This window comes from Anarhichas minor, unplaced genomic scaffold, assembly GCF_050575085.1.
Source record: "Anarhichas minor isolate MPS153535 unplaced genomic scaffold, ASM5057508v1 ptg000011l, whole genome shotgun sequence".
NCBI classification, from domain to species: domain Eukaryota; kingdom Metazoa; phylum Chordata; class Actinopteri; order Perciformes; family Anarhichadidae; genus Anarhichas; species Anarhichas minor.
Window position 1 is genome coordinate 7,662,009 of NW_027466457.1, and position 24,627 is coordinate 7,686,635.

At 42.3% G+C, this 24,627-nt stretch overlaps 2 protein-coding genes across 2 annotated transcripts; one reads left to right on the forward strand and one right to left on the reverse strand.

The window, feature by feature from the left end:
* The first annotated feature begins 109 nt into the window (after positions 1–109).
* slc24a1 (solute carrier family 24 member 1) lies at positions 110–7,597 on the forward strand. The gene is made up of 9 exons (XM_076089169.1): positions 110–1,801; positions 2,672–2,731; positions 2,982–3,090; positions 4,397–4,477; positions 4,875–4,963; positions 5,144–5,389; positions 5,477–5,566; positions 5,752–5,918; positions 6,027–7,597. Exons 1-9 carry the CDS (start codon positions 758–760, stop codon positions 6,274–6,276), a joined length of 2,136 nt encoding a protein of 711 aa, XP_075945284.1. The 5' UTR covers positions 110–757; the 3' UTR covers positions 6,277–7,597.
* Positions 7,598–7,976: 379 nt separating this feature from the next.
* dennd4a (DENN/MADD domain containing 4A) lies at positions 7,977–24,353 on the reverse strand. The gene is made up of 30 exons (XM_076089914.1): positions 24,043–24,353; positions 23,587–23,833; positions 23,420–23,489; positions 23,104–23,273; positions 21,999–22,237; positions 21,815–21,881; positions 21,592–21,650; positions 21,349–21,493; positions 20,836–21,011; positions 20,388–20,488; positions 19,942–20,160; positions 19,369–19,514; positions 18,927–18,947; positions 17,200–17,333; positions 16,723–16,855; positions 16,178–16,384; positions 15,966–16,094; positions 15,697–15,841; positions 14,896–15,018; positions 13,712–13,822; positions 13,009–13,083; positions 12,075–12,913; positions 11,766–11,982; positions 11,079–11,170; positions 10,799–10,974; positions 10,182–10,524; positions 9,771–9,888; positions 9,320–9,482; positions 9,154–9,218; positions 7,977–8,690 (listed from the first exon to the last, which is right to left on the reverse strand). Exons 1-30 carry the CDS (start codon positions 24,351–24,353, stop codon positions 8,554–8,556), a joined length of 5,178 nt encoding a protein of 1,725 aa, XP_075946029.1. The 3' UTR covers positions 7,977–8,553.
* Positions 24,354–24,627: the final 274 nt, after the last annotated feature.

The window sequence follows — 24,627 nt, forward strand, 5'->3', positions numbered from 1 at the left end:
TCATAAATTAATGTTTATGCTAGAGTTGTGCAACATAACAGCATTAGACTAAAGCATAATTTTTATTTTTGCAATAAATTAAATATTGTATGCTCATGATAAAGTGAGAGTGAGACAATGCACATAATCCTCTTAGAAGACCTCAGGTATTATGTTGATCCATTGTGAAGACTTGCCCTGTGTCCTACATAACCCAAGGGCCATTGGAAACTGTTTGGACGTTTGCTTGTGCTGCAATAATCAACAGTGGAAACCTGCTGTGGGAGATTTTTGCACCCCTGACTTTGAAAGACATTGATTCTGTGGTAAGTCTGCATCTTTGTGGTAAGTTTCTTCTCTTTGTGATTCATGTGTTGTGACATTTACTTTAGTTGTTATCCAGTTTTTCTTTGTGGGGACATTTATGTATTTGTCTATTGTGTTTGTCTGTCACTCATTTTATTTCATTCTGTTTTGGAGGTGGGAAAAATGACTTTATCACTAATGCTGTGACGGACATTATTTATTTAATGATTAGGAGCATTGTCTGAATAGTTCACATGCTTTCAAATGAAAACTACTGTTGTGCTACCTGCTATATAAATGTCATTTTGTCTAGGCTGGGTTTTCCAAGGAGATGAGGATGACATGAATCATGCCGCTGAAGTTTTAGATTCACCCCATGGTCTGCTGGGGAGAGAGCTGGACTTGTAGACCAAAAGCCCATTTATGCAGCTTTAATTCTCCATAGCCAGTATCATCACTGCTTTGGAGGAACATGTATTGCACAAGAAGGAAGCGGCTGCAGCTGAGCCGGGTCTTGTTTCTCCTTTCCGTGGTTTTTCTCTGTACGCTCTACCAGCTGACCATCAGTGCCAGACTGTACCAGCCTTTGCCAATGTCTCAGATTGGAGACGATTTTGGAGAAGGTTCAACAGAGGGGGTTGAGGAGGCTACAGTAGAGATTCAGGGGCTGGAGGAACCTCTCACTGCAACACATGAATTAGAGCCCACAGATCAAACAACGCCAGAGATGCACGTGACACATCACTCAGATACAACTTCAGATTTTAAAGCTTTGACCTCCACTGAATCTCCTCCATCACCGACTACAAACCGGACTATTGTGCATTGCATCTATGTGGCCCCCGAGCCTCCACGGCAGACACCCAAACCAGCTCCAGCTCCTCCTGTGGCCACCATCACTCCAGCTCCTCCTGGTGATGCTCCACATATAAAGGATGAATACCCTGAAGATATTTTTTCCGTTGATGACCGTAGACGAGGCTGGGTGATCCTCCATATTTTTGGGATGTTGTACATGTTCATTTCACTTGCAATTGTGTGCGATGAGTTCTTTGTTCCTGCGCTGGGGGTAATCACAGACAAGTTAGCCATCTCTGAAGACGTAGCAGGAGCCACTTTCATGGCTGCCGGAGGCTCTGCTCCTGAGCTTTTCACATCGTTTATAGGAGTCTTCATTGCCCACAGCAATGTTGGTATAGGCACAATCGTTGGTTCCGCAGTTTTCAACATTTTGTTTGTGATTGGAACGTGTGCTTTGTTTTCACGGGAGGTACTTCAACTAACTTGGTGGCCACTTTTCAGAGACGTATCTTTCTACATAGTTGGCCTCATCTTACTCATCATCTTCTTCTTGGATAATGTCATACTGTGGTGGGAGAGCGCGATGCTGATGGCCTGTTACACTCTCTATGTGATTTTCATGAAGTTCAATGTGCAAATAGAGAAGACCTTCAAGGCCCTACTCCTCAAAAACAAGAACATTGTCAGAATTATTGCTGTGGAAGAACCTGAAAAGGTAAGAACTTTGACAGAACTTTGTCAGATCTTTCATGTCCTCAATAACAGTGTCCAGGCATTGGCCCAAAGTTGTTTAAATACTTCCAAGCATATCAGCGAACAATTAAAACAATTACAGAACAATATGCAATTGAAGACAAATGCGTCTCTTCATGAGTTACAAATAAACAGATTTTGTGATACTTTTAGTCCTTAAAACAGAGGAATATTCTTGAATGTGAAACTAGCCCTTTTCTTCATGCATCATTTTGTTTCTTATTCTATTATACTCATCACAAGGAGTGTCATTTATAACTGAAAAATAGTTACTCATGACTCGTGATATCTCTAGTACCACTTGTGGGGTTATATTTACTAGCAAAGGCGTTGGTTGAACCAAAGCTGATCAGCCACGGCAAATTAATCCTTTGAGGAGACGTCTCTGTACAAGCTGTAGCATCAACATATACATGTGTTTAACCCTGGTAAGTGTGATTGAGGCTTAATTTACACACGGTAAAGCCACAGTATTTGTGCACACTCAGGGTATTTGTTGAGCTGGATATACTGGTGGAGCTGTGTTCCTAAAGAGCAAATGTAATTATTTGATGTGTTGAAAATGTTATTTCACATCATACAGAATCATACTATAGTGGGACTTCTTTGTTTTAACAGTGTGAGGAATAGTTTCACAAAATGATAATCCCATACACAACACTAAGCTCCATCTCTTTTATTATCTTGCAGCACTAACAAGACCCCCAGACGGTGTAATATGTGAAATAGCAATGTATAAAACCATAGTGTATGCTAATATTTAAGCTCAATCAAAATGAAATAACTTTGGTCTATCTCTATCACTGAATGACTGAAACATTGTTTCACGCAGACAATTGTGGACGCTGAAGATAAGACCCAACCTGCTCCAGAGGACAATAATCGGTTAAAGGTATAAAATAAAACAACCAACAAATACACTGCAGAAAGAAAGACATAAAATACAACAGCCTCACAGGCACTCTGTGTTCATTTATCTACACGTTATTCTACGTCTTATTGACCTTTCTACAGTCCCATTCATCATAACATCGAGAAAACAAGACCTGACCTCCATTACTACACAATTGTCTAACATTGATGTGTCACTGTCTGTTATTGTGATTTGCCAAAGTTGTGACCTCAGCCATCTCTTTCCACAGTTGAAGCGATCCCTTCAGCGAGGGGGAAGTTCAGCTTCTTTACACAACAGCACCATGAGAAACACCATCTTCCAACTTATGATCCACACATTAGACCCTCTAGCAGAGGGTGAGTACCATATCTCCACACTGATTGCTCTAATGATTGAGCATTGTCTCCCTTTAAAAGTGCTCTTGTAATGAGTGCCTGGGGACTACGGCCTTCTCATTGTAAAATAGATTAGCAAAGTGTCCCGAATGAAGACGCCACTAAGTCCAGATTGATACTAAGCAGATAAATACCTACCTCAGTCTATGGAGGGATATATTTGTAGGCCCACAGTGAATACAAACGATTCTTAGGACACCCAAAGCTATGATGAAAGAATTTTTTACATCATGATTATGAAATCATTTATGATTTTTAGACAATTTCTGTAGTAAAAAGTGTTAATATTTCTGTTAAATCAGTTAGATGATGAAAAGGAATCTAATCTGTTAACTTTGGTTTGTTGTTTGCCTGTTAAACAATGTGGTGAAAGACTGGCCCGAGACAGCTTTCCCAGTGTTATTCCTGATATATTAGTAAGGTTACAGTATAGCTTTATATTGCATCATGCTATGGAGAGCACACTGGTCTGTGGTTGCCTAAGGCAGGACTACGGTACTGGGTGTCTCACTGTGTACCTGTGGCCCTGGCGCCTGGTTTGCTCGTCTCTCAGGCCTTCAGGCAGCAAACATTCCACCACTCCGGGACATTCACAATAATCAGCGCCTGTATCAACCCACTCCAAAAGCAACACTACAAATATCTGTGGCTTTTCTAGATAATTTCATGCAGCCAAAGTAAAAGACACAAAAATGAATCAAATATATTTGTAATATGTGCCAAGGGAAAGGGAAAGGGAAAGTAATTAAGAAATGCTTTGTTATGTCATGGTTACCTATTTCGACCTCTGCTATAAGTTATGCTTGCTTAAGGCTGGTGTTTTCAATCTGACATTGGTTCAAAACGAACAGTGAATTATTTTAGAAAAAATAACTATGTGTCCTTTTCAAACAAATCCCTGTTTCTAATATAGACAAAGAAGCAGTAGCATTCATGTGTAATGGGTTTTCATTGGAGAGAAAAACCAACAACCTGCCTTGTTTTTATGCGTTGTGTGTTGTGTGTTGTGTATTGTGCAATTCCTTTGATAAGCTCTCTTGTCCTCTCATGACATTGCTCTGTTCTGAAGTCAGGACTATGATGCTTGTTGTTATTGATGTAACACTGCCAGTATATTGCTCTATGCCTGACACCTGGGTGATGTGACTGCTCATTTATCTTCCATATAACTGTGATACTGTGAAATGATTGTAGATATTATCACATGACTGAGTAACTCATCGCAGAATTCTTCTAAGTTTGTTTTTGGTTGTTTGATTGTTCGTAGGGAAATTTATGGATAAGGCTGAGACTCTGAATAATGTGGCTAGACGGACGGCAGAGAGCAAAACTCAAGACAAAAGTGAAGGTAACATGGAAGGATGTGATGGTCATCCACTGATCAAACTGATCAGGCGCCTTTCATTAAGCTTTCAGAGTCGGCTCATTAACAGAGTCGGAAAGCTGCTCATCCTCTGGGCTGCAAAAAGCCTCCAGCCAAAATACTTAAGCATGTGAACTGAGTGAGTCAAACAGGTGCTGTGACAACAGAAAGTTGATGAGATGTGTATAATACATGTCCCTCTATTATAATAATATAAGGTTTATTGCAGCCAATTAGAAAACTTGCTGCTTTGCTGCATACCGTAGGTGGGTGAGCAGTTGTAAAATATAAAGCTACAGGATAAAATTACAGTTCTTTTAGATAACTGAATGAGTAAGAGGCATCAGGGAAATGCACAAGATTTTTGCGATTCCTTTTGCAGATGGTGGAGGTAAAACTGAGCCAGTCAAAGAGCCAGAGGCCGCCCCAGCCTCAGAAACAGAGAAGACGGAGCAGCCAGAGGACAAGAAGGTACTCTCCAACCATGTTCTGGTGGTTATCAAAAAGCCCAGAAGTCAGTCTTTGATACCTGTCTATGTAAGAGTCAATGTATGAAGTCAGAACTTAAGGCAAAGACGCTTCCTTGGTCTTTGCTTTTATTTCTATTCTGCTTCAATTGTTGATTTATGATTTATTTCCCCAACACTTCAGGAGGATGTGCCAGCAGGAGACGATGGATTAGGAGGCTCCGACAGTGATGAAGAGGATAGCGATGAAGACAGCAATGAGTCCAGTGAAGAAGAAGAAGAGGAGGAGGAAGATGAAGATGAGGGGGAGCAAGAGGATGAACCTCTGTCTTTAGAGTGGCCTGACACACAACGTAAACAAGCCACCTACCTCTTCCTGCTGCCCATAATCGTCCCTCTGTGGCTCACAGTTCCAGATGTTCGCAACCAGGTGAAGACCCACACGCACCTCTGCGGTGTTATTTTAAATGCCTCAACACTGTGTTTTGATTTTACGTCACTTACTTTGGTTCAACAGAAATCCAGAAAATTCTTTGCGGTGACTTTCCTGGGCTCTATTATGTGGATTGCTGTTTTCTCCTACCTCATGGTGTGGTGGGCCCATCAGGTCCGTTACTGTAGTAACATTAGACATGGAATTTGAAATGCATTGCCGTGTTTCCTGATAGTGCACAAGGCATTGTGGGTATTTCTTTTCATTGTGTCCTGAATCAGTCATGTTGACAAAAACATGCAAGTCATCTTCCTTTTCTGTAGCTTCTATTCACTCTGAACTCTCATTTGCCCTTGTAGGTGGGTGAGACCATCGGCATCTCAGAGGAGATTATGGGCCTGACTATCCTCGCTGCAGGGACATCCATCCCCGACCTCATTACCAGTGTGATAGTGGCACGTAAAGGCCTGGGGGACATGGCTGTGTCCAGCTCTGTGGGCAGTAACATCTTCGACATCACAGTGGGGTGAGCTCCGATATTCTGACGTGTCACGATTGAAAAAGAAATGCTGATGAACACTCAAATGATACATTTCTTGGTCTCACATTTCTCTCTGTCACTTTGTTTCAAAAGCCTTCCAGTGCCGTGGCTTCTGTACTCATCCTTCCACAGTTTTGCTCCAGTGGCTGTCAGCAGCAACGGGCTCTTCTGTGCTATCGTGTTGCTCTTTATCATGCTCCTCTTCGTCATCATCTCCATTGCATACTGTAAGTGGAAGATGAATAAGATGCTGGGTTTCACCATGTTCCTGCTCTACTTCATCTTTCTGGTGTTTAGCGTGATGCTGGAGGATCGCATCATTATCTGCCCTGTTTCCATCTGAATGTGTGAGCGGAAGTCATCTCTAAGGCATTCTCTTCACTTGCGACCTGAAGCACAACTGTTAACCCAGTTGTATGTAATGTACGAATCTCATGACCATGGGTCTGGATATCTGTAGAAACTGTGAAGAAAGCTACTGTAGTTGCTCTGCATTGCTGCCAGTGACATGTGTCCAGTATGTCAGCAACAATACACATACTAGAACATTTACTAGACGTTGTTACATACTCACTTTTAGTAACAATGGCATCTTTTATATACTTTTTTTTTTAATTCATAAGGAGATGCACTAAAATAGTGTAGGTAAGTGTAAATTAATGAACACTAACAGGACTATGAACATGTTTTCACTGTTTACAAAACAGATTCTATGTAATATAATTAGAAATATAGAATACATGCACATTTTGGAAAATGTATTTTTCTAAATATGAATTTTGTATGATATGTGAGTATACACTTACGCCTATCACTGTTTTATAACAATCATCATAGAGAACTTGAGCTTGCTTGAATTAATTGTTCTTTCATGCATATCAGTTTTTATACAAAAAGGTCTGGCATAGAAATAGCCCTGTTTGGAAAAAAAAACTTGACATCCGTAGAATAAATGTGTTTATTCATAAATGAAAGCAAACTATAGATCCAGCCAGGGAAGAAATTTCATTTCTTTTTCATATAAAAATCATACAAATTAGTATCTGTGTTACAAATGATAAATAATACTTAATAAACACTGTTTAAATTGACAAATTGTGTAAACAACATGTACACATCGAATGATGTTTTGGTCTTTATTACAACTTACAAGGTGATTAAAATGCAAATTTACACGATATGATATTGGTGTTTATTCCAAGCACACAGCCCTGTCGAATCCAGCATCGTATCATCAAAAGTTATAGTGATGAAGTCCAGCTGTGGCGCTGCATCACATTACGACCAACAGAATGTAGCCAGGTTTTTGTCAGTTAAAAGTGAAAGACGATATTAACGCAGTGAAACATTTTTGGAAGTGATTCTGACTGAGTGCAAGTCAGAGCTGTTGTTCTAACTTAACACCTTTGACATTAAGTATATCTATTAATATGTTCAGTGCAAAAAAACATGCACCATCAGTTGTTCAAAGAGATTTAAAATGTCCTTGCTCTGGATGTCACATTAAACAGTGCACTGTTGTCAAATTGTGTAAAACGGACATCTACACCATACAGTGAAGAACAAAAGGAAATGTAGAAAATACTAGAAACAAATAATCTGTACATTTTATAGATCCGTTACTGTGTCAATTAATTAATTTCTTCATCAAAAAAATGTGTTGAATAAACTAACAGAAAACATTTCTTTTTTTTCCAATTAGTTTGATTGTACTGTTTTTAAGGAAATATATCCTCAGTGGTCCCATTTAACACATAAATCATCATATAAAAAAAGGTATTGCTTAAAAAACTAAATTAATCATAGAAGTACTATTCCCTTTTGGGTTATTTTGGTTCATTGTACAAAAAATGATAAACAAAGAAACTAAACATTGTGCATATACATTGACGGGAGTACTCCCTTCTTGATTCAGAAATAATATTGTGTTTAATAATTTAAATAAACTAGTTACCATCTAGTTTAGTGTATTCAGGTATATGAGCATGGCCCTGCTTTATGGACAGGGTGCAGATGAGGAGGAATTTCTTTGCTATATTAATTGTATGTAATGGAAATATTAAACAGTGCAGTAAGTCCTGCAGCTGCCAAATAAAAAGTCCCTTAAGCGTAGGCTGCTGGGCCACAGCGTTACGTAAATGAGAAAGAATGGCAAGAGCTCGTCGTGTCAAAGTGCTTTGTAAAAACACAAATGTCTAAAAGCAAGTACTTATTATACACACACTCAACAACAGTCTAAACAAGGTCACCAGGACCACTTTGGACAACGTGATCATACACTGACTTTTATATACTTACAGCTTCAACAGAATCAAAGTCATAAAATAGACTGTATAATAAATGTACAAACAATTTACTATAGTTATACTGAAAATACAGCGGGTTTTCTAAATATTTACAGACACCAGGTCGTCACTCCACGCCTCTCAGCTCTAACAGTATTCAAGAAAACCATGGCAGTTACTTTACATGAAGTGTCATGTTCCCATTGTGCTTACGCGCTCTGTGCACCAGTCAGGTGAGCTGGTCCTGAGTCTGACGAACAGTCCAGAAAATATACAGCAGCAGTGACCATAGTTAAAAAAAAACAAACATAATGTGACAGAAGAAGAGAAGTACTTTACAGACTGGGCTCCCCAAAAGTCCTTCTGCACTCCATGACCCCTGCTCCGGGGGGCCGGTCACAGTTGTGTGTTAGCTTTACCTGGCTGGGGGTGAGGCGATCATATGCCAACTTGTACTCCCGGTCAAAAGCATCTGTAAAGAGGGATGACAATGTGAAAGCAATGTGTTATTGAAATGTATTTACTACATTGGGGAAGCATGTATTCGACAAAGCAAGGTCAATGCTAACGGTATTAGCAGGTATAATGTGTACCATGTTAACCAGCTTAGTTTGGCATGTTAGCAGGCTAACATTTGCTAACTAAGCACTAAACACAAAGTATACGCATGAGGATGATATCATCTGTTTTGCAGGTATTTGGTCTGAAAAGCAAGTACTGAAAAATAAAATAATAATAATTTCGACCTGATGATGGGATCACCAAAGTCAGTAGGATTCATCCTCTGGCCACAGTGGATAGCTGTACCAAATGTCATGGCAATCCATTGAACAGTTGTTGATATATTTCAGTCATGACCAATGTGGGGGACTGAGCAACAAATGAACAGCTAACATAGCATGGCTAAAAACAGGTTATTATGTTTTTGGACTTACTGATATTAATGTTGCTCTTTCCCAAAGCCACCAGAGCGAGGAACAATAAATCTCTGTAGAGGCTCCTTTTTAAAAGAGAGAGAAAAAAAAAAGAAGAAAACAATTAGACTTTCCATCCATATGATATTTCACACACGGCTTTACACTAAACTCTTTATTACCCCACCTCTGTCTTTTAAAACCCAGCTCTGGCCCCAGCAGCTGGATGATCTGGCTCATGGGCTGATAGACATCACTCTTCTTAATGTTCCTCACAAAACCCTGCAGTAGCTCCACAGTGAAGAGCTGGCCTTCTTCACACAGCCCAGAGCGCACCAGGGAGTTAGCACCTGCAAAGAACAAGAGATAAAAGTCACCCTAATCGAAGGCTCATTCATCTCCATCACTCAAAATCATTTCTGAGAGTAAAGCACAGAAAATGGCAGCATGGCTAATAGGAGTCCTGAACTGAATTATGCATGCTTTTCTAGTTACTTCATAAGCATTATTTAATTTACATGTAAATTATGTCTGACCTTGATCAAACTTGTCAGCAAAAAAATCCTTTTCTGTAACTAATTTCACAATTGAAATATATTATGCCTCAGTCTGTTAAATTGAACACTTAATTGACTTACAATGTGTGTTCCACAAGACATAGCAGGGTTGGACTTTCTCTTTGTGCAACTTCAGGTTGTCCCACATAATCCGCACAAGCACCTGCTTACTGTCCTCGGAAGAAACGCTCTGAGGAGTCTGAAAGGAGCAAAACGTGTTACTGTGTATGTTACAGCCCTTGAGGGTAGCAATATATGATGTCGTGTTTAAAAAGGCATTTCGTTTTCATTAATTAAAAAAGCCAAAATGACTATTGTCTATGTGCTATTTTTAAGTATTGCTCTGTTTCGTCTTTTTTGAAACTACCACTAGGAGTCACCAAAAAACTATTCCTTCACAACAAGAGTTGATAAAATGATGGCTTCATGGTTAACGGGTCATTCTACACACAACTATATGTGGGTGAGCTTGACAGACACCTGCATGTTTACCTGGTCTCCGTGGGTACAGTGCTGAGAGGCCAAGATAAGAGCCGGCAGGTTACTCGGCAGCTCCAGCCTTCTGAAGTACCATACGAGGTTCCAGAAGACGATGGGGTGTTGGTCGACAACAGTGGGGGAAGAGATGGCCTCGTCGCCCTCATTTACCAGCAGGCTCTCCAGCTCCTTCCACAGAACCAGGGGGCTCAAGTAGGGCACCGTCACCTGAGTCGGCCCAGCACTCCCGCTGCTCTCAGGTGACTGAGCTGTACAGACTGCGGCAGACATTCTGGCCTCGGGATTGAGAGATGGCGACGTGATCTCCTCTGTAACAGGATTACTTTCCTTAGAAGACCTGAGGGGAGACACAGAGTGGATCTGTTTAAGGAGGCCACAAGAATAAAAGATTTTGTGTGTGTGTGTGTGTGTGTGTGTGCGTGCATGTGTGTCAGGGCTGTTGGAAAAAATGCCAAACAGCTAGCCACCATAAAATAGCTAATCTAGCACAAGAGATCAAAGACATTAAATCTCATTATCAGTGAATTCAGCGTGAATTATGCATCGTGTACTTCATCTGAATACTGTGTACATACGGTGGTCGTACTGGTCTGTGTAAAGGGAGCATTTACCTGCTCTGTGGTCTCAGGTCTTTGATTTCCACATTGAGGAAAGGCAGGAAGGCTGTGCCACAAAAGGGACAAGCGCTGTTGAGATTGGAGTCGTTTGCTGTCCAGCCAGCCATGATCTCCTCATCATACACCAGACAGTCACACGTCTTACAAAGTGACGAGCTGGACATCAGCACCTACAAGACAAAGCAGCAGACATGGTGTCACACTCAATCGTGATAGTCTGAGTCAGTCTACAGAGGGGCGACTGATAAGGAATGTTTATAAGAGAGTAACTTACCTCTATGGTGTAATTGGGAGTGGGTTGGAAGCGGCTGGTGTCGGGGGAGGAATCTGGAGTGCGCAGGGTTTTAGAAGGAAGTGCCAAACCACCTGGGTACGAAAGAGGATTATACAATTAGACACACAAAACAAAGCCAAGAGTTAAATAATAGTCAAAGCTTTACATATCTGGATTAAATACAGCACAAGTGGAGAAATGAAATGAAGCAGCGCCTCGTTCTTCAAAGTGTACAGTCAGTGGACTTTTTCTTGTTGTTGTGCAGGTTTATCAAATCTGTGTTTCACACTGGTGTGTCTGGGAGTGTGCATGTATGTGTGCATGTTCCCGTGTCTATGTGTAGCATAGGGCCTTTGGCTGGGTGCAGAGCAGCCTACACAGTGAATCCGCCCTCACGCCTGCTGGCCTAGTTTCGCACACAACACAGCCCTACTCTTACTCTAAATTTAGATCGCCAAGAAGTCTTTCTTACTGGGAACAAATACCACGCTGCAGTTAAAACAGAAATTTAACGAGCATGGCTGTAAGCCTTTACTTTTTCACATCTGAGATGCTTCCATAAAAGCCGCTAACTACTGTGGATTGTGTTGTTCTTCTATAGCAAATATTTCAAGATTTCGTATATCAACATTAAACCAAAACCAGCAGCATTTGTTATGCAGACCGATTAAAGGATGTGCAACAAACCAGAGAAGGAGTTGTGTCTGAACACTCTGTTGGGGTTGCTGGGGCTGCCCAGGTTGGTATGACCCACAACCGGGCTCCTCCTGAGTCGGGATACACTGCTGTGCTGGGGAGAGGTAAAGCCATCTGGGTCCAGACAGGAGTCATTATCAAGCAGCGAGGAGCAGTCTGCCTCTCCTGAGGTCAGTGAGGATACACTAGTCCGGTCACAGTTCGTCTCCTGCAGGAGAGGAAGAGAAAAATCATTGTTGAGGTAGTTTCAGCAGTTATATTGGGAAAATCATCAGTGAGGGGAAGTGCTGCACTACCGACCTGCGTTAATGAAGTCTGGGAGGACAGACGAGAGTAGAAGCGGCTGGCCTTCTCAGCCACGCCCTTCCCTGCTGATAGGAAGCTGCTCTTAAAGATGTCCAGAGATGGGGTGAACAGTGAATCCATGGAGAACGATGAGGATGATGGAGTAGGTGAGGAGGGTGACACCAAAGAGGAAGGCCTCTCCCTGTCTTTGGTACCGACACCCAGAGGAAGAGACGGTGACGGCCTCAGCCTCTCCTTGGATTTCACAGGCAGCGGGAGGTGTGTGTTGGAGTGGAGCAGGGTGGAGGGTCGTGGGGAGGAGTGAGGAGACGAGGCAGATCTATACAAAGGGCTTGAGGGGTTTTGCAGGTTCATACTGGATGTGCGGCTGCTCAGAGGGCTGTTGCCATTATGCATGTACATCTCAATTTCTTCAGCGAGGTCGCGGCGGGCTGTGGGCGTGCCACTGCTCTCCTGATCGCACTCTTGTACCGCATCTGTCGCCATCAATGACAGGGGATCAAACCCCCTCTCAATACCCGTTCTCCTCACAGTCCCAGCACTGCAGCTGACACTCCTCACTCTGGACCCACCTGGCCTCGCCACTGCACCGCTGCAGCTGAAACTTCTCTCCAGAGGTTTCTGTTTACCAGTCTCTGTCTCCTCTTCTTCTACCCCGTGCAGTCTGTCAGCAGCTAGGTGACGCTGCTTTGTTGAGCAAAGGTGAGGGACGGTGAGCCTAAGACTTTCTTGTCCACCAGACAAGTCCAGAGATTTGGGCCTCTCTGTCTTTGGCAGACGTCCACACAGAATGATGCCACTTGATGGACTGGAAACCAGCCTGTTGCCATTGCCTGTGACAAAAACATGTGTAGCAAGACTGAGATCTGTGGCTTTTGTACCCAATTACAATGGCCCATTGATATTCTTCTTTATAAATAAAACTTACCAGCACTGACATCTGTTGATTTGCAGTTTCTTGTAGAAGGAGAGATGCTGCCTATTGGAACCTCGACCTCAAGTGCTGGAGATTTAAATGATACCAAATTATTTTTATGCATTTGGCAAGTCCATCAAAAATCTCCAAAATAAAAAACACCAACATTTGCATTCATGCAAAATCTATATTTAATATAGAAAATAATCAGTTGCTGGAGTGCTGCCATTTATGTAAGCATAAAGCTATTATAGTGGGGTGAAGAAGCGTAATACTGGCAGCTACATGGTTCCTTGAGGGACAGCTGTATCTTATGTCTTTCTTGTATTCTATCCCAAAAAATTAAGTCAGTAATTAAGCCACTGATGAAACGCCCACACCAATTAGTGAGGACTATTGATCACGAAAGCTGGAACAGAGATTGCATCAGACACGGCATGCTGTTATTAGCAACAGCATTCAAGATAAATCCTGTCGTGCAAACAGTCACCTGATTACATAAAACGTTCATCCATCAATAGAAACTGTTTCTCAAAAACATTTAAACATATCAGCAAATGGACGTGTGGAGAACACAGTACACCCACACTGCCATATGATACCTAAGCTTTTAAAGAGAGACTGCTCATTTTGCTGTCAGTAAGCGGTGATTCACTCCTGCAGAAATGGTATCTAAGTGTCAAAGATTGGAGATAGAAGCTAATCCATAACTCACTGGACTGCCTCGGCCCTTTGTCTTCCACTGCCGGGGAGTTGTTGCTCTCTCTGCTGCACATCCTCTCCTCCTCTTTGGATACTGAATCGTAGCCTTGGTCTGACTGTCCACCTGAAAAAGATAAGAGGCTTTACTCCTCTGAAAAAAATAAAGTTATTTTGTTGTGTTTTTTCACCTTGCTTAGTTTCCTCTTTCAGAAAGAACTGAGTGAATCAAAAAACAGCAATTTTGTCTCTGTGGATTGCTTTGTAAGTGACAACTGATCTGAGTTTTTCATCAACAGAGCGCAGAGACATTCCCTGCAGCACACAACCCTCCCAGATTAGAAAAGTAGCAGCAGGAGAGAGATAGAGTCTTTGAAAACTTGCATCATATTCAGAAGGTCAAACTGCAGGAAAAGGCACAAATCTCTACTCTATGTAGTTTATTTTGTTCTCATAGAATTTCTGCTTTATTCATTTGTTTTCTGCTGAGGGATAAGAAACATGAGACAAGTTGTGAGACAGATTCAAGTCCATGGCATCGTTAGATGATACACCAGTATGAGCCCAGTTGTCTCTACTGCCATGTATCTACAATACATTAGTCATATTATGATGCAGAAACCAACTAATCCATTTGTTGTCTAATCTACATTTTTTGCAAAAACACAAAAAAAAGCATGATGCCATCTTTTCTCTTTTCTTTTACTCTTCATGGACATGATTATGTTTGTCCACAAATGTTTTTTCTCTCATAAATACATGCCTCCTGATGAGTGCCTTATTTACAATTTCCCCAATCACCTTTTAATGTCATTGAAATGTAATTATCCATTTTAGCAATTGCTATTCTTAATAATATAAAATTAACTTGTGGATGGTACTATTTATGTATTGATGTATACTTTTGACTATTCAGATAAGCTGTTGTAACATTTTGACTTGGTAGTTAAAAGTGGCACGACTGTGAAGCATATCTTGATTCTAGATACTTTTCTTTCTTTCTGTGGGTTTCAGGTTATGTAGCAGAATGTTCAATGACATCAACACAGTATTTGAGTACATTTAGAAAGAAAAACGAAGGTTTATGAATCATGGTCTTTGACTACTTTTACGGTGGAGAATTAAATCAAATCAACAAGGAGCAGTAGTGACACAATTAAAGGATGAGAAAGAAATAGTTGCAGAAGTGTGTTTTCCTACTTGTACTTAGTCCATCATCACTGGAGTCCATTTTAGTGAAGTCGGTGTCGATGGAAGTATGCTCAGCAGAATCGTTAGCACTGTCCAAACTGCCATGACTGACGGTGTCAAGATCACTGCCATCTGAAGGGAGAGATAACAGAAAAGGGAGAGGGTGATTAAAACAAATGATCAGCATACCAACAGGATTAAAAATCCAGACTGAACAATCACTGCATAGTGCTGCAATCGTTATCATCCACTGCAAAGATGCAGGAATGCTTTGAATGCCACATAGCTGTCATCTTAACTGAACAACATAAAAGGATGCCAGACTCCCAAAAGAGATCTAAAGTTTCACTTTTCTGTCTCATATTCAATTTAAACGAGGGCCGTACAAATCCCATTAAATTGCACATTTTCAGTCAATTTTAAATTCACAGAAATATTATTCACTGAAATAACTGAAGAATCAGGCTACTCGACATGATCACATTACCATTTTGGGAATATAACCACTCGTGAGGTGAATGAAATCAAAACGAACTCACAGCAACAAACACAAAAAGAAGGATACAATAAATGTAAAGCATGATGTTTTCATTAGAGCCCCTAACACAACATGCCATTACAGTAATGAGAGTCTCACTGGGCCGTTGTGGGAATTAGGGATTGCAAAGAGCAACCTGTGTGCTTTGACTGCTGTGGAGGCAAACCTCTTCACTGTTTAATTAGTGTCATTAAAGACAAGTTAGGGTTACCCGATATCAGTAAAAAGATTATATAATGCACCCTATGTCGGCAGGACATTAGTATTCTTACCTGAAAGCTGAGGATCTCTGTGCGGCGTCTGTTGTTTTCTCGCTGCTTGCTTGAACTTGCGCACACCTAAAACCACGTTCCTCAGCTTTCTCCACAAAAAGTAGCCTCCTCTGGTGGTAGAGGGCCAGGTGCTCTCCAACACCGCCTGAAGCAACGCACATGTACAGTATATGTGGTCATACATTTCAAGATTAAAAGTGTTCAATTCAGAGTCAGATTAGCTTGTATATTGCTTCCTTGTATGTACAGTGCATTGAAAGAGCACGCACCTTGTTGTAGTACCCATAGGTGATGGCGTTGGGTTGAACTCCAGCTTTCTTCATCTCAAACAACACCCTGACGGCGAGGACTGGCTGGCTATACTGCCCACACAGCTGCAGCAACACACGGTAGCACACCTTGGACAGATAACACCAGGATTTAAAAAATGTATATAGTTGTCTATATGGTTATGGTTATCTTATACTCAGCAGTTTCCCACCTCATCTGGAGCCTGCAACTTATTGTCCTGCATCTTTCTCAGCACATCGTAAGCTGTACGCAGAGCCCGCACCTTTGAGTGGCAGGTGCCAACAAACCCTGGTAGGCAGATGAACCAAAGACCATAGCAGTGACGCAGCAGGCACTTGGACCACATCTGAGGCATAGATGAATAGGTTTTGGCCATCCTTTGAGCTGATTTGATCTCCTGAGATAAAAAAGATCACATGTAGATTTCATTTATTATCGTTTAGCAACCAGATTTGCATTTTGCATTCATATTTATACCAGTGTCCATCATTATGCAAAATGAATGCAGCAGTAAAAGTGCAAACATTAAACAAAACAAATAAGGATTAGGTCTGACAATAGATTGAACATATTCATGTTTATCTATAATTTTATGGCTTCACAATAGAAAAAGCTAGTAAAGATTAAAAAAACAGCAGAAAATGAAGGGTTTACATCTGGTATTTCTACAACAATAAGTCAATATTCACCTCTACAGTCTATTTTCAAGAAAACCTCACTACTCATATGGCTGACCTGTTTAGAGCGCCTAAAGATGGCCGTAGGGCTGGCAGGGCTGCTGTGGCGTGAGGCCATGCCTGCTGATGGAGGATTTGGTCCCTCCAGCAGCTCCAGAAGCCCAGCGTTCAGCACAGGGAACCCAGAGTAGCTGCAGAAAAACATATATTCACTCATATACACACAAACTGAAATAGACATCAGTCCCACATAAACACTGGTAAGCCAAGGTTTGGCTCTCACAACCTGGAAGCTTGAGCACTGACATAAGGATCCAAAAGCGATGTGTTCCGGCTCAAAATAATCACAAAGCCTTAAAGCACTGACAAATTATTCAACAACAGAGGCAATCTTACGCTATGTCTCTTCTTTAGGAGCTGTACTGTGTGCACTCAGTGTCGGTGAGAAATGCTATTGAAGTGTGTTTCAAGACAGAGAAGAAAGAAAATGCCTGTCTTGTATCTACTGTTGAGAGATTGATCTGCAGTGTGGTACCTATAGCACAGAGGATGCTCTTCTCCCTGTGGTAGAGGAGGCAGCTCAGGAGGGTTGATGTAGACCGTGTGCTCACTGCGGTGGGATTCATCCAGTTCGATCAGTCTGGTTTCCTCTGGCCGCTCACTGTCCATCTGGTTTTCAAGAAAAAAACACATTTGTCATTATTCTTCCCTCTGTTCTTTCCTCTTATTTTTTGCTATAAACACACATGTATAGATACTAATGCTGCCTGCGGGCATCTGATACTGTATGAGCCCTCAGATCAGATCAGATTTGAGGGTCAGCAAGAACAAACAGATGTCAGCAATGAGACCATCTACATCAGAAATATGGCCCAAGTTCCCCATCCATTTATCTAAAGGGCACTGCCAAGGCAGCTATAGGGGCTTGATCCTAGGACTCCCCCAAGGCTAAATGAATCCAGGCTGCAGTAACCTGGACAAAATGGATGCCATGTTGCTCCAGGGACACGAAACAATTAAACTGTACTGCTTTGGCAGCAGTGCTTGATACTAAACTGCTGCCTTTCCACCGATGTGCTGTATGGAGAAATGTGAGCAAAGCTCCACTGCCTTCCTGTCATGTCTGAGAACAACAGCAGTAGCACTCCTTTGTGTTGCATAACAAAGCAAAGCCATGTTCTCTTTTAGCAGAAAATCCCTATTGAATAGCTGTCTGAGAGATCATAAAAAAGCTTGCTATGCTGGTGTGCATTCACTTGGCTTATCGGAATCGATTACCAGCTTATCTTGGACATGAGCTTCACAACAAATGTTAATATAATGGCAGCGGCTAAATAGCTCCCCAGTGTTACCATGTTACAGGGTTTGTTCCACTCGGTCGAGTGGATGATTCAGTCAACTAAATCTCACTGACCTATTTGCCCTCGCTTCGCTTCTGCTCAGTGTTTCTCTATTTGTTGCCCTTCCTCTCACACCCGAAGGGTCTTTCTCAATCACGCACTGTTTGTCAACCTCAGCAGCATTGACGCTGAGTGACGCTTAATGCTTCCACTTCCCAATAATAACCGCAATGACCACTTGTACAGGAGCCACTGTTCATGCAGGATGTGTGACATCCGGATTGCACAAGTGTGCACGCACTGAGTTTTCTTTGGAGGAGAGGGTTATGTTTTGTCTTTTTTTGTGTGTTACAAAAAACATGTGTGGCAGCTTGCATTAATAAAATCTCGCTAATTCCAAAATGACTAACCCTCTTACTGACAATGAACAGGACTGGACCACATCCTCTGGGATTTCAACAACAAAACTCATAACATTTTGATTTTCCATTTTGGCTCTCCTCTGGCATTTTTCTATATTAGATTTCAGAGAGACTTCTAGTCACGATAGTCCGCAGTCATCTCAGCAAAAAGCAAGCACAAAATGTCACTGTCTCAACGTCACCTCAGAGTCTCTAACAATTCTGCATAACTTCTTTGTGTGGTTCATTCTAATGGCACCTGGTTCAATAATGCAGATTGCTGACACACGTTGACAGCTAGTGCACATCCTCACAATACAGACTTCTCCTGCACTTTTAGCTCCACTCCCGTCTCCCCTCACTTTGATTTATTCAGTCCAGACTCACAGAACACTCTGAGCTGAGTCACGCACCAAGAACATCGGAAAACACTTTACTTGGGCTCATACCTGATTCTACTACAGCTAAAAAGGTAGAAGAGTGTAAAAAACAACAACAGCGTTTAAGCTCTGGTAGCTTACCTTGCCTCCAGTGGTGAAGAGCTACCAGGCAGCGGGCATGAGGACAAACAGAGCAGCAGAGACATCAAAAGGCAGAAAATTAGTGAGGAAGAAGAGGAGGACAGCAAGAGAAATACCAGAAAAGAAGACTGAAAAGCATTTTTTAAAAGGACTGGACTCATTATAGATGAGAAAAGCGTAGCACTGATGTTAATAAGCGGCTCAAGTGAGATGGTGGAGTGTTCATTCATCTTTGTTTACTTCCAACCAAACCAAGACCTTAATGAGACATCTTAATTGAAAGAACAGCATGTTATTAATCTTCCCTAAAGCCCCAGCTTTGTTTCTTCTCCTAGCAGGTGGAGGCCAGACTAAATATTGTCATTGGAGCACTTGTTTCTACACAGCAGAATGATGCAGTACTTCTGAAGAATCCACAGTAAAGATCATCTGCAGAGCTCACCTTATCAACAAACTCATCAAAGAAAGCCAGGCTGGCGCCTTTATCGCTGACAAAGGAGCACTCCTCTATGAAACGGCTGAACATTTGAGTCTTGGTCATGAGGGAGTAAAACCTCTGGTGGGAGCGGTCCCGGCTCTTTACGAAGCCTATGAAACAAAACACATTATGTAATAACAGACAAGAAAACTGGGCATTCATATTGGATTATAAAACTGGACACTCCCTTATCAAGCTGTTTCAGAACATTGGCAGGGTCAACATGCAGACTTAACCAACAGTTACAGGAAATAAATACTGTTGAATGAAACAATTTGTTCTCTGCTGCTCCGCCTGCATAAGAGCACACAGATGCGTGAGGACAGTCGGCTGTAAATCATGGCAGTTTGTCTGATTTTATCATCCAAACCTAATTACATCCAAACCTAATTACTGTGGCTTAAGCTAAATCACCAGAGTCATTACAGCAGGCCTAACTTTAATGCAGCAGCAGTCAGACCATAACCCCTTGACCTACTACAGCACTGAATCACATCCGGGCATGGCTACAATACAACATTGAAGACTGAAGAGTACCTTGGATGTCGAAGAGGGAGCTGGCATCGGTGGTCTTCTCAGAGGGGGCTTGGGTGATGGGCAGCAGGTAGGAACGGTAGCCTCGGAGGATGGCTGCCATGAAGTTCAGGAAGGCCTCCTGGATCTCCAGCTCCAGAGTGTGGAGGCTCTTCCCACCATTGAGCTCAATGTCAGTTACGGTGTGCTCCATCTGCACATCTTCACGGTTCAGCTGACCGCCTGAAAGTAGAAACAGTACAGAACAAATAAGCACATAAATAACTTAGCAACTAATTTACACTTTATATCCCCTGGGATGCACTTAACATTGTGGGTTTCATATAACAGTGTACGCATTCCAATGAGTTTTCCTGTGAAATTCACAGTACAGGCTTACTCAACAGACTCAAGTAGCCAAAATAAATTATTCATGAAACCACATATAAAATGACTCAGCCTGGACTCACCCTCAGTGAGCTGCTGATAGAGCTTATTCAGAGTATTCAGAAGATGTTTGCAGGCTCTCCTGGGCAAGATCTTCCACGTTAAAGCCTTCTTGTCATCTTTTCTGAAAGCACACCATATGGTTTACATTACAAGGGAGGACAGTCAAGGAACATTGCAAAAAGATATAAGGAGGGAGACGGACTCACTGACATCTGCACTGACAATTTAATCTGTCTGTAAAATAGCTCTTGGATTGATGTGGGAGACCAATGCTTACCCAAATGTGTACACTACAGTAAGAATATTTCACATTCCAGCTCGTATCATTGCACAAGAGCCTCTCGCTGACAGATTTCGATAACCTTGGGGAGAACTCGTGGAAACCTAAACCTTGAGCAGATGATTTTTGGCGGAGAGTCTTAAAGTTGAAGGCGGCCATCTATCACAGAGCGGTTAGAGGTCACTCACTGGGAGATTGTGTTGGTGTCCAGGTCCACACAGCTGATGTCAGCAGGGGGAACATAAAGGTCAAAGTATCGGGAGTCCACACCCACGATGAAAGGGCACGGTGCACTGAGCACACCGGCCAGTGCCAGCGGGCACAGAGGGATGTACGGGCACGGCCAGTGGAAGGGGAAGATCATCTGAAAGGGAGGATCAATACATTACAAAATGATCATACACTGCAGGGACGATAGAAGAGGTTTAGACATCGAGCTAATCAGACATGTTTCTTATTTTCCCCTCTGTTTTGAGAACTTCATATGCAAATTTCTTTGAAGAGTGTTTTTTTTTTTTAGGTAATTGTTGTTGAACATAATAACAGAAGGTCTTCTTTGGTGTGATTATGGGTAGCTCATTGACTCTGCAGCTCTGCCTCTTACATTATCCCCCATTGTAGCTATAATCACATTAAAGACCACCCTCTTTCTTGGTATTGTCAGGAATAGTGAGAAGGAAGGAAAAGAACAAAAGACTTACGGACACAAGGGCCTCTGTAACACTTGTGAGCACAGCTGGACGCAGGGAATGAACCAGGATCTTGTGCTCTGTGACAGCCAGCACCAGCAGAGTCGCTGCGTTCTTCGGGCCCAGATTCAGTAGTAATGTGGAGAGGCTTCCACCACTAGACACACAAATAAAACAATTGGTCCCACATCAAGACTGAGGCAAATATAGTACGTCTTCATGTTATAAGTTGACATTTTACTGATGTTTCTCTACCTGAGAGGCAGTGGAGAGGACACAGGTTGGCTGAGTATCAGGCTGTCGTGTGGAGACAGCTGTGGAAGACGCACAGGAGTGTTAGCGCATTGGAGCATCAGTGGTGGGAGGATTTAGCTTGTGACTACGGCGTGTTTAAAGACATTCATGTCAAACCAAATGGTGCAATCATACAGAACTTAAGTCGTTACTTCATTCATCAAATTTCACATTTTAAACTCACCTGCACTAGGATGCGTGGTCTCTGAGTGGAGGGGAACGGCACATTTTGCATGAAGTGAGAGATGTGCCTGTGAGTAAAAATAGAATGACTTAATAAAGCAGTAAGGGCGAGACTAAGAATAGACCTGAAGCTTTGAACCCGATTGACTTCAACAAAGAGAATACGTGTGTAAAACAATGCTAACTTTTCAATAGGCAGGGCATGTGGTCCAGAGATGGAGTATCGGTAGAGGAAAGTGAGAAAGCTCCTGAAGGACTGGAAAAAGGGCCAGTGGGAGAGCAGACAGATGCTCTTGTTGCTGTAAACACTCCTGCTCCCGTCAGGTCCAAGATCAGCACTTGGCAGGCCGAGCTGTGAGCGCTGACGCTCAAACAGGTTCTCCTCTGAGTAAGGCTCATAAAACTGGATGGCAGCGCCGTACACCTGCAAGCAAAATAATCACAGTGTAACGTAAAAGAATACATGCACAAGTGCACGCACAAAAAGACTTGTTAACAAACTTTACAAAGACACAAACCACAGTAGTCAGAGGTCGTTTGAAAGAAGTTATTCAGGTAAGCTGTTGTGTCGGCTCCAGTCGAGAATTTTCGTCATAATAAATCAGCTAAGACACTCAGTCCTTTGAAGTTGTTCCTCCCAAATAAATAAACAAATCATTCCAGGCCTGAAGTACCAGGAGACTATAGTCTGCAGAAGACTAGAGGTTGCAGGGAAGAAGGAGTGAGCACTGAGGCATTCAGCATTTAAAACTTAAGCACCAGCCCAACTGGTGCATGAGCTATCCATTATTCAAAAGATCAGCTCCAAAAAAAATCTTTTATGCTGCATTGCTTTCAAAGGCTGTAAGCCTTTTAGTATTCCAAACACAGCCTTCAGACCATTTTTGATTCCAGTCAGAGTTTAGAAGTTGATTAAGATTGTCTGTCTTCGAAAAACGACTGCAGTTCATCAACAAACTAATCCATGAGGGATTCTAATGCACAGAGAGAGAGAGAGACAAGGGGATAGAAAGATGGAGAGGCTGCCTGAAATTAAGCAATCAAGGGAGGATTTATGTATTTAAGGGTCGAAAACTGATGCCAACTTTGGGGGAACTGCATAATTAATGATGATGTAAATGAAACCTAACAGGACTCTTAAGGGAGTGGTGGTTTCCTCGGCACAACCACTATGCATGTTTGCAGGTTTGTGTGTGTTTTGCACAAAGGCATAAAAAGATGAGTGATCATGAAAATGTATGAGAAAGGAACACAGTTATTGGTACTGTTAATGTAAATAGGTGGTTTTACCTTCTCTCCAGAGGCACCAGTCAGTACAAATGTGGAAAAAACAGGCAGGGAGTGTTTGGTGTGTGCTGGCCAGCACTCGACCATTGCCCCCATGGGCAGGCAGAACATAGGCACGGACTCAGGCAGTGGGAAGGACTCGTAGTCCTCTTCAGGGTACCTACACAGCAGACCTGGACACAAATTTACACAACACAGTCAAATGCAGGTCGTTACATGTTGAATTACAGGCAGAGTACCTGAATAAAACCGAATTCCTTTATCTGATTACTTGTGAATTATATTTTGCCCACAATACAAATTCTGCACGCCACTTTACCTGCTTTGTATGCGATTGTGTTTGCTTTAGCCAGAGACTTCTTGTAACAAATGTAAACTGAGGATCCCCACTGAAATATGAGAAAATACATCACAGATCAATGAAAACCTGCATTATTCGTGCAGACACTCTCGAGCTATAACTGTGATCTCAGAGATCTATCCCACCATGCTGCTGTTGAGGTTCTTGTCGACCTTGCAGAAGGTGTGGGGAGGCGTCTCCCCCTTGCCGGGGATGATGATGCAGACATCAGTGACAGCCAGTGAAGTGTGGGGCTGGCTCTTTGGGGCGCGGCGGTAGGTGATGTAGATGCGTTGGGACGACGAGGTGCTGATGTTGGCAGGGCGACCCGAGGGCGTGGTCTGGACGATGTGACATCCAGGTTTCAGTTTTTCTTTCCACTCGTACAGAACCCTGAAATACAAGGGATTGTTAGACTGACTTTTTGATTTGATCCTTTTCAAACAAGACATTTTTAAAGAAATATTACTGGAGCGCTATGATGGTGTATTTAATCGGTGACATATCAGACTAGAGGATGTGTTTAAGAGCAGATTATAGTGACCCAAGTGATTAGTGGTGCTGGGTGAGTAATGGGTCAGTGACTGAGGATTACTGCTTACCCGAGATCTGTCAGTGGAGGCTTATCTCTGCTTCGCTTGAAGCACAAGAATATCTGCGGGCCCCTGAGGCTGGCTCCATTGAGCTCTGCAGAGAGGCCTGAGGGGGTGCTTTCAACACAGGTGAAACCCGGGGGTACCTCTTCACCCAGGGAGCGGATCACCACAGCTATGTCGGTGATGGGGGCTTTTGGTTTCACAGACTTGGGGCCGGCATCGTCAAAGTGAAGCTCCTCCTCCAGAGGCTTGGACAAGTCGGTGAGGCCGGCAACCACAAAGTAATCGGCTACACGAGGCCCTTTATCCTCCATCATTTCCCATTCCCACACTGTGGGCTGAAATATATAGAAGGGAGAGAGGGGAGGAATTCCATTATGCATTTTAATCACATTGACCGCTGTAGTTTTGTCTTAAAACAAGAACAAATGGGCATTTGCCATCAGGAAACGACCTGGCTGAGCAGAGTAGGCTGGCTGTTGCATTAAACACACAAATAAAGATTCCATGCATCATGTAAAATAGACATGAAGTTCATTACAAATGCATACTATACTGAAGAAACAACATAATATAATGGGAGCATCTGGA